The sequence below is a fragment of the Rhinopithecus bieti genome, unplaced genomic scaffold (assembly GCF_001698545.2).
Source record: "Rhinopithecus bieti isolate Rb0 unplaced genomic scaffold, ASM169854v2 scaffold_32264, whole genome shotgun sequence".
NCBI classification, from domain to species: Eukaryota; Metazoa; Chordata; class Mammalia; order Primates; family Cercopithecidae; genus Rhinopithecus; species Rhinopithecus bieti.
In genome coordinates, this window is record NW_016813984.1 from 689,705 (window position 1) to 699,160 (window position 9,456).

Here is a 9,456-nt window from a genome sequence, read left to right on the forward strand (position 1 = left end):
TGCTTACAGCGCAGTATTGGGGTGGGAGTTACCCGATTTTCCAGGTGTTGTGTGTCTCAGTTCCCCTGGCTAGGAAAACGGATCCCCTTCCCCCTTGCGCTTCCAGGTGAGGCGATGCCTCGCCCTGCTTCAGCTCTCGCTGGTCAGGCTGCAGCAGCTGACCAGCACCGATTGTCCGGCACTCCCTAGTGAGATGACCCCAGTACCTCAGTTGAAAATGCAGAAATCACCGGTCTTCTGTGTCGCTCGCGCTGGGAGTTGGAGACTGGAGCTGTTCCTATTCGGCCATCTTGCTCCGCCCCCCCAGATCTCTATATGACTAGAATACAGGTGATGGAACAGCGACCAGGAGTCTAGAGCTTTTTGGGGTGGCCATTAAATTAAGGATAAAGGGTACAACGAGGTTAGTCCTGATGGTCCCCAGGTGGAATGAGGCTGTGAATGACAAAGGCAAGGAGGGAAGAGAGAGTCTTAAAATCTTCCAACACTTATTATAATACAAGTGCTCGGAATTTAAAGCAGAAAATGATCTTAGGAGGCCTTGTCCTCCTACTCTGATTCTAGATTTTAGAAATTGAGTTTACAAAGAGCTAAATTGTTCCTGGTTATACAGCAACTTAGTGGATGAAACAAACATCTAACCCAATACAAGAGGCCCCTTTCCCGTTTTCTTCCTTCCCTCTCCATTTGTTTTTTGGTTCTTTGCTTTACCCTTCAGCATTTTCCTTTCCTTCTCTCTTCTTCATTTATCATGTCTTGGGTCAAATGGAAATTCATGAAAATTGTATATTTTCACATGGAGGGTTGAGCTAATACTTACATAGCCTGATCTTAAATTTTTAGAATTCTGACACCTAAAAGGAGAAATATTGTGTGTCCAATTAATAGACACATCTAATTCTCAAGGATAATGGAGTATATAGACAGAATGCAAAACTCCTCTTGGCTTTATATTCAACATGAATCTGTGCCAGAGTTTCAGTTATCAATGTTAGTATGTAACAAAATGTTCCTTTCTTGTACAGAGTTAATCTCTCCCCTTCTGTGTCCTCAAACCACTTTGAATTTACTATGGCTGGCACTTACCTCATATTAGAATTGAATGAGGCTGCCTGGCTGAGATATCTTCGACACCTGCTTCACAGGAGGGCCTCACCTCGGTACAATGCCTGGAACCCATCAGTGTTTGCTGAATTTTTGCTCCCTCTAACATGGCAATCAAATGTTCACAATGGAGAAGCAAGTGTCTGAAGAATCCAAGTTTGTATAGTCATGGAGAATAGGCTCTAGGCCAGAGTCAAATGAGTTTGCCGCTTTCAGCATACCTGGGAAAAGGAGGAGCTCCGTGGGCAGCTTTTCCAGCAACAATGAGGAACATGCTTCCAGGGAGCAGTACTTTATGCTAAAGTCCCCCATAAAATAAGGTGTAAAGCAGTTGAGTATCTTTCCTGAGAGTTCAGAATGGCCTTTTATGATTTATGAGGCATGGTCCAATTTGGATGATTTCATTTTATAATTTTCTTTGTTTTTTTCTAATTTCAAAATCCTTTTAGAAGACCAAAAGTTTGACCCTCCCTTCAAAAAGTTGATACCACTTCTGTGAGTGTGGCCTGGATTTATATTGTCTCTGACCTGGGACATTTAACTTTAACTGGCACCACTGCACACACTTGGGTTATGATTCCTGCCTTCTCTTCCTCTTCTCTGGACTCCAGCTTGGGATCAAGATGGGTTGGCATTGTTAGGGTACCCCCTCTACAGATGACCTCCCACAGTCCCCCAGGAAGACATGGGATATTTTCACCAGCCTCATTCACTCACGAGCCTCATTCACTCACCTCCAGCAGAAAGAAATGAAGTCCTCTCCATTTTAACTTAGCTTCCAGCCTGGTCAAGAGAAAAGACTTTCAGACCTCCCTCTAAATCAGCTGCAGTGATAGAAAGCAGACTAGGTAACTTCATCATGAGAGGGAAGGACCTCATTGCAGAAAACAAAAGTCACATGGGAGTTAAGACTCCTGAAAGAAGCACTTTTATTTTCTTCAAGAATTGACAGATCTCTGCTTCCTGTGATGTTTCATGCAAATATTCTGACAGTGCTATTTTCCCTTCCCACAGGCAATGTGATTCGGCCAGCCAATGTTTCCTGAGATACAGTGTTGCCCTTTTCAGCAAATGCCAATTCCAAGTTCCATTTAATCAGAAGCTCCATGGCTACGTGGCCCACAGTGTTGAGTGCTGACTGTGTGTTCTACTGAAAGAGTAAAACACTGACTATCCAAAGAGATATGGATATTTTGTTTTTATAATAACCATATATTATTGTTTTCTTCTTCCCTTTCTATGCAAGTGTAAATTAATGAACAGAGAGGTATTTGGAAATGGTAATACATTTGTCACAGATTTGTATAATGTATACAGCATTGGGAAAGTGGGTGGGGGCTTTCTAATATGATACCATCTTTTTAATAACTATGACAAAGCTTACATAAGAATTAGAAACTACTTTACATTTTTGCATTCCTTCTGCTGTTCTTATTAACGTTGCACAGTAACTTCATTATTTCTTTGACTCTTTCACCACAATGTTTTGGTTATTTATAATTTATCAGCCATATAACCAAATAGATCCCATGTATTTGTTTCCATGATTTGGCCACATAAATAAATTCATAAATTTCAAATATCTTATATATATACACATATGGTTTAAGCTACAGCCCTGTGTATGTCTTTTAACTTTATTTGACGTTGCCCACTTACTTCTTTGCTGTCCACTTGGATAACCATAATAAAAATCCTATGGGCCTAAATGGCATTTCTTTTGGGATTTTTTTTCCTGCATTTTATTCCCTTTTTATGTAAGTAGGAATTAATTATTTATTTAATGTCTTAATCTATTTGATAAAGAAGACTACATTATGATAATCTCAAAGATCATATTACCAAAGGTTGCCCACTTAAGCATATTTTCATTTTGACACAGAAACAAACTTTAGTACAACCTTTCCTAGTTCCTATGTCTTAATTTTCATCATTATATGCACAGCACACCTTTACCTATGGTGACACCAGAACACATCATTGTCTTTAGTTCCCTTCAAAGATAATTTTATTGTTGTTTTGTATTTTCAAGTCCTTAATAGTTCTTGAATCTCCTAGTTGTTTTCTTACTGAAAGCAGACACACATTTAGTGCACAGCTTGTTTTACCTTTTGGGTGAAAGATCAGATGTTTTTATACCCTTCACTTGATCAATATATTTGGAAAAAATGTTTATCAAAAATCTATGTCACTGCTTCTACAGAAGAGTGAAATTAATGCTTACGTGATGGTACCTCCACCTACATCTTTGAGTGCATTCAGTTAAGTATTTTGGTTTAGCTTCTGATTTAACATTTATTTGATTCAGTTTAAACATGTTACTTAATTACCAAATGTAGAGGAACCAAAAAAAAAGTGAAAATAGTATATTTTGATTCAAACATATTTGCTTTCAAAACATAAAGACATTTTAACTTTGGGTTCTCTTTAGCTGGGATCTGGCCAGAAGGAGGCTTAAAGTTAGAAATTGCTGTTATTTTAGAATAGGTTGGGTGGGTTGGGGGGCAAGGGTGTCTATTTGCAGCAGAGATATTTTGAAAAGAAGAAAATTGTTTTATATAAAAGGAAAGCCATGACCACCTTTCTACCTCAGATCCATCTTCATCCATTGCATTGGAAACTGCTTTATGCTGCTGCAGTCTGCAAAGTCTAGAGCTTTTATCAGGCCATGTCATACCCAAGAAAGCATCTATTTAAAGAAAAAACAATTCCCTGAACTCTCAACTCCAAGTTGTAGATTTGGTGTCTTCCTTGTTCTTACTTTAAAAAGTCATGTATTAATTTTCTTTCTGCCTGTATTTGTATGCAAAATGTCCTCTATCTGCTGTTAAGGAAAAGCTACGTAAAACACTACATTGTAACCTTCTAAGTAATAATAAATAAAAAGAAATATATTGTAGTAACAACCATGGGAAGTAAGTATGTAGTTCTTTTGAAATATATGGTAAAGAACTAATCACAGACTGTCATCATCTGGTTACATATTGTATTTTTCATCCTGAATAAAAGTGATTTTAACACAAGATGACTTTGATATTCTTCAGCTGGGTTCACTGACAGAATCTGAATTTTGAATGCACATTTATGAAATAAAGATATAGAGAGAGCCTGTATCTTGATATATCTACATATTTTCCTGCAGTTTCTCTCATATACACTAATACAGTCTCCTGTTGCTCTCATTCTCTCTCTGTCCCCCATCTCTTACACATACATATAATTACATGATTCTCAATTTATTTTATAGATAGAAGGCTGTTTGATAAAGAAAAGTAATATTGGATGTAAAGATGTGTACATAGGGCCGGGCACGGTGGCTCAAGCCTGTAATCCGAGCACTTTGGGAGGCCGAGATGGGCGGATCACGAGGTCAGGAGATCGAGACCATCCTGGCTAACACGGTGAAACCTCATCTCTACTAAAAATACAAAAAAATAGCCGGGCGAGGTGGCGGGCGCCTGTAGTCCCAGCTACTCCGGAGGCTGAGGCAGGAGAATGGCATAAACCCGGGAGGCGGAGCTTGCAGTGAGCTGAGATCCGGCCACTGCACTCCAGCCCAGGCGACAGAGCAAGACTCCGTCTCAAAAAAAAAAAAAAAAAAAAAAAAAAAAAAGATGTGTACATAAACCCTATTGAGTGTTTTAATAACTAGATGCTATTGACATTAAGTTCCTTTCAAATCTACTTTTAGTTTCATGCTCTCAAATAGTGTGTGATTTTTATCCAAACTAGTAGGTTTTATCAATTTCTGAAGCCATTCAGTGGGAAACAATGTTGAGAATCATGTTGCTTGATTCTAAAATTAAAAGCTATCTATGAACGAGAAAAATCATCTAATATATTATTAACAAATTATATTATTTGTTAAAATAAAGAAGACTGATACATTCTGATGAACAAACATTTTAAACATCCTGCATACCATTAAGTACTGCTGACATTGAGCATTCCTGAGAAAACACTTGATTTCCAGCAACTTGTTGACTAGGTAGCTGAAAATAGACGTGAGAACAAACTAGTTTTGCTTTCATACTGCTGTGGTTTGAATGTGTCACCCACAGTTCATGTGTTGAAAATTTAATCCCCAGTTCCATAGTGTTGAGGGGTGTGACCTTTAAGAAGTGATTGGATCATGAGGTTAGAGGTCATAAATGGATTAATGTCATCACAGAAGTGTGTTTGCTATCTCAAGTGGGTTTATTACGAAAGCACTTTGGGTTCTCTCACTTTCTCTTGCATGCTGTCTGCCTTGTCATCTTCCACCGCAGGATAACACAGCAAGACAGGCCTTACCAGATGCTAGCACTTGATATTGGATTTCCCAGCCTCCAGAACTCTGAGAAATAAATTTCTTTTCTTTGTAAATTACCCAATCTGTGGTATTCTGTTATAGCAACACAAAATAGACTACAGACATATACTGTGCCTTCAGGTTGTTATATATCATAAATATATATATATACATATATGTTACAATCAAGGCACAGTATACTATATATACTGTGAAGGCATAGAGATAGATGATACATTAGATAGATAGATAGATAGATAGATAGATAGATAGATAGATAGATAGATATAGATAGATAGATAAATGATAGACAGAGAATCTTTGTAGTTTGCTCTTGGGTAGCTTTTCTCCCACCCACATTCACTGTTTCAGTATGTCAGCTTTTTCAGAGGCCTTTCTAAATTCATTAGTGGAGAACTTAATGATAATACAGTAAACCACCACTAACACTACTGCTTAAACCTATGAGTAGGGTCCAAGAGCTTCACTGACATATAACGTCAGCTTATGTTTTTGTGAGATTAGTTAAGTGACCAGAATGAGGCTGCTACAGAGAGCAGGAGATAATCACAATTACATTGCATCCACTGCCTGTGGTATCAGTTATCTATTGCCACAGTCATGCTGCATGGGAGCCATAAAATCCATGCATTATAATAAGCATTTATTTAGCTTATGGTATATGGGGTTCAGCTACTCCAGGCAGACTCTTCTGATCTCAGTTAGACTTGCTCACACATTTGTGGCCAGCTTTGGATCACTTGAGGGCTCTGCTGATCTTGGCTGGGCTGCACCCAGGTCTGGGAGCTGAGTGGCTGTTGACCAATGTGGCATGGTTAACCTAGGATAACTGGGAACACTTGGATGAGTTCCTTGATCCACTAGCAGACTAACCTAGGGATGTTCTCATGCAATGGGAGAAGTGTGGGCATGCAGAAGGAGGCCTTTGCTGAAAAGTGGCACATCTTTACTTCAGCGACATTCTGTTGGTCAAAGCAAATTACAAGTCTTGGTATGGGGAATACATTTCATGTCTGTACTGAGAGAAACTGTAAAAGTCAAGGACAAAGGATAGGTATAGCTACAGAAAGCGTAATGAATTGGTGGCCATTAGGTTTCACCATGTAAACCTTAAGATAGGCTAAGCGGAGAACTTGGAGCCAGAACATAAAGTATCCATTTCCTTAGACTTCATGTCCACTGCTCCAGTGGACGGAAACAGCAGTAGCCTCTTTACAGGGGCATCTTTTAAAACAAAGATCAAGAAGATCAGCCCTTTCACTCCAAGCTAACAAAGCAATTTCAAAAAAGAAAAAACAAGTAGGAAAATTTAGCATGCCTGTGCCTAAAGTCCTAAGAGAAGAAGATGTCAAAACTTACAGCAAAATTAGGAAAAATAAAAAACAGGAAAGAAAAGAAAACTATGTGAGAAATGGAATAAAGATGCTACAATAAACTGCTCAGATGAAGCTTTGTTCAGTTTTAATTGTTAAAACATTTTAGCTGGAAGAACACACAACATGTAGGAGGCTCCTCACTTTGACCAAATCAGTAGGGCACATGTCCCTCCCAAGGGGCATGTTTAGAAACATGCATTTATTTGCACTTTGCATAAACTAACAAACTTATCTCTAATCTCTCATTTTGGAGGCCTTCAAATTGTGGCATATTTTAGGGTATTTGCAGTTGACACATATGCTTAAATTCAGATATTCTTTTAAAGACAGCTTCTTTTTTGGTAGTTTTGAATTTTATGGGTAATTAGGAGAAATAAACTGAAAATTTGCCTTCAGCTTAGCTCTGTCCTCAAATATCTGTCCTCAGAAATCACAAATTTTGAATTTGTAATTGTATTAGAGTTCTCCAGAGAAACAGAACCAATAAGATAGATATAGATATGTAGAAAGAGATTGATTATGAAATATTGGCTGACACGAATGTGGAGGCTGAGAAGTCCCACCATCTGTTGTCCGCAAGCTGGAAGCCCCGGAAAGCTGATGGGTAAGTTCAGTCCAAACCCCAAAACCTGAGAACTAGGGGGACAAATGGTGCAGGTCCTAATCTCAGCCCAAAGGCCGGAGAACCTGGAGTGCTGATGTCTCAAGGCAAGAGAAGATAGCCTTCCAGGATCACACAGGAAGACCAAATCTGCCCTTCCCCCCACCTTTTTGTTCTATTCCAGCCCTCAGTGGACTGGATGATGCTTTCACATTGGTTAGAGCAATCTTCTTCTTCTTTTTTTTTTTTTTGAGACAGAGTCTCTCTCTATCACCCAGGCTGGAGTGCAGTGGCCGGATCTCAGCTCACTGCAAGCTCCACCTCCTGGGTTTACGCCATTCTCCTGCCTCAGCCTCCCGAGTAGCTGGGACTACAGGTGCCCGCCACCTCGCCCAGTTAGTTTTTTTGTATTTTTTAGTAGAGACGGGGTTTCAAGGTGTTAGCCAGGATGGTCTATGATCTCCTGAACTCATGATCCACCTGTCTTGGCCTTCCAAAGTGCTGGGATTACAGGCTTGAGCCACCGTGCCCGGCCAGGGCAATCTTCTTTACTCAGTGTACCAATTCAAATGCTAATCTCTTCCACAAACATCCTCACAGACATACCCAGAAATAACATTTTACCAGCTATCAGATCATCCCTTACCCCAGTCAAGTTGATGCATAAAGTTAACCATCATAATAATTAAATGNCCACCTCGCCCAGTTAGTTTTTTTGTATTTTTTAGTAGAGACGGGGTTTCAAGGTGTTAGCCAGGATGGTCTATGATCTCCTGAACTCATGATCCACCTGTCTTGGCCTTCCAAAGTGCTGGGATTACAGGCTTGAGCCACCGTGCCCGGCCAGGGCAATCTTCTTTACTCAGTGTACCAATTCAAATGCTAATCTCTTCCACAAACATCCTCACAGACATACCCAGAAATAACATTTTACCAGCTATCAGATCATCCCTTACCCCAGTCAAGTTGATGCATAAAGTTAACCATCATAATAATTAAATGAGAAGAGTTTCCAGGTTGCCATGGGATGTAATTACAGTTAGTCCTTGATATTATTTTTTCTAGGGTCATTTTTCAAAAATATTAAAATATTGATTATTAAATGTTTTGTTTCTTTGCCTAATTACGAATAGGAATTTCCCAGCTTCTCCTGTAAGTGACTAAAACATCCAAGGCCAAGCATGGTGGCTCATACCTGTAATCTCAGCACTTTCAGAGGCTGAGGCAGGAGGACTGCTTGAGGCTGGGAGTTTCAGACCAGCCTGTGCAACATAGTGAAGCCCCTGTCTCTATTAAAAACAAAACAAAATTGTTTTAGTTAGCCAGGTATGGTGGTACTTGCCTATAGTCCTAGCTACACAGGAGGCTGAGGTGGGAGGATTACTTGAGTCCAGTAGTTTGAGGTTACAGTGAACTGTGATCACACCACTGCACACTAGCCTGGGTCACAGATCAAAATCCTATCTCTAAAAAATAATAAAATATTCTCCAGTTGGAATGTGACTGCCATGTAATAAATAGAACTATAAGAACCATTTATAGGGTGGAGCAAGATGGCCAAATAGGAACAGCTCCAGTCTCCAACTCCCAGCGCGAGCGACACAGAAGACCAGTGATTTCTGCATTTTCAACTGAGGTACTGGGGTCATCTCACTAGGGAGTGCCAGACAGTCGGTGCTGCTGCAGCCCAACCAGCGAGAGCTGAAGCAGGGCGATGCATCGCCTCACCTGGGAAGCGCAAGGGGGAAGGGAGTCCCTTTTCCTAGCCAGGGGAAATGAGACACACAACACCTGGAAAATCGGGTGACTCCCACCCCAATACTGCGCTTTGGGCAAACGGGCACACCAGGAGATTGTATCCCACACCTGGCCAGGAGGGTTCCACGGCCACGGAGCCTCCCTCATTGCTAGCACAGCAGTCTGCGATCTAACCGCAAGGCAGCAGCGAGGCTGGGGGAGGGGCGCCCACCATTGCTGAGGCTTAAGTAGGTAAACAAAGCCGCTGGGAAGCTCGAACTGGGTGGAGCTCACAGCAGCTCAAGGAAGCCTGCCTGTCTCTGTAG

The 9,456-nt window shown here is 40.5% G+C and overlaps 1 protein-coding gene across 1 annotated transcript in view; it reads left to right on the forward strand.

Moving 5' to 3' along the window:
- Positions 1-4,127, forward strand: part of UTRN (utrophin) — a 604,813-nt gene extending 600,686 nt beyond the window's left edge. Inside the window, exon 74 of the mRNA XM_017849334.1 lies at positions 2,119-4,127. Coding sequence (XP_017704823.1) covers positions 2,119-2,127 — 9 coding nt within the window. The 3' untranslated portion in view covers positions 2,128-4,127. The remainder of the gene's footprint in view (positions 1-2,118) is intronic.
- Positions 4,128-9,456: the final 5,329 nt, after the last annotated feature.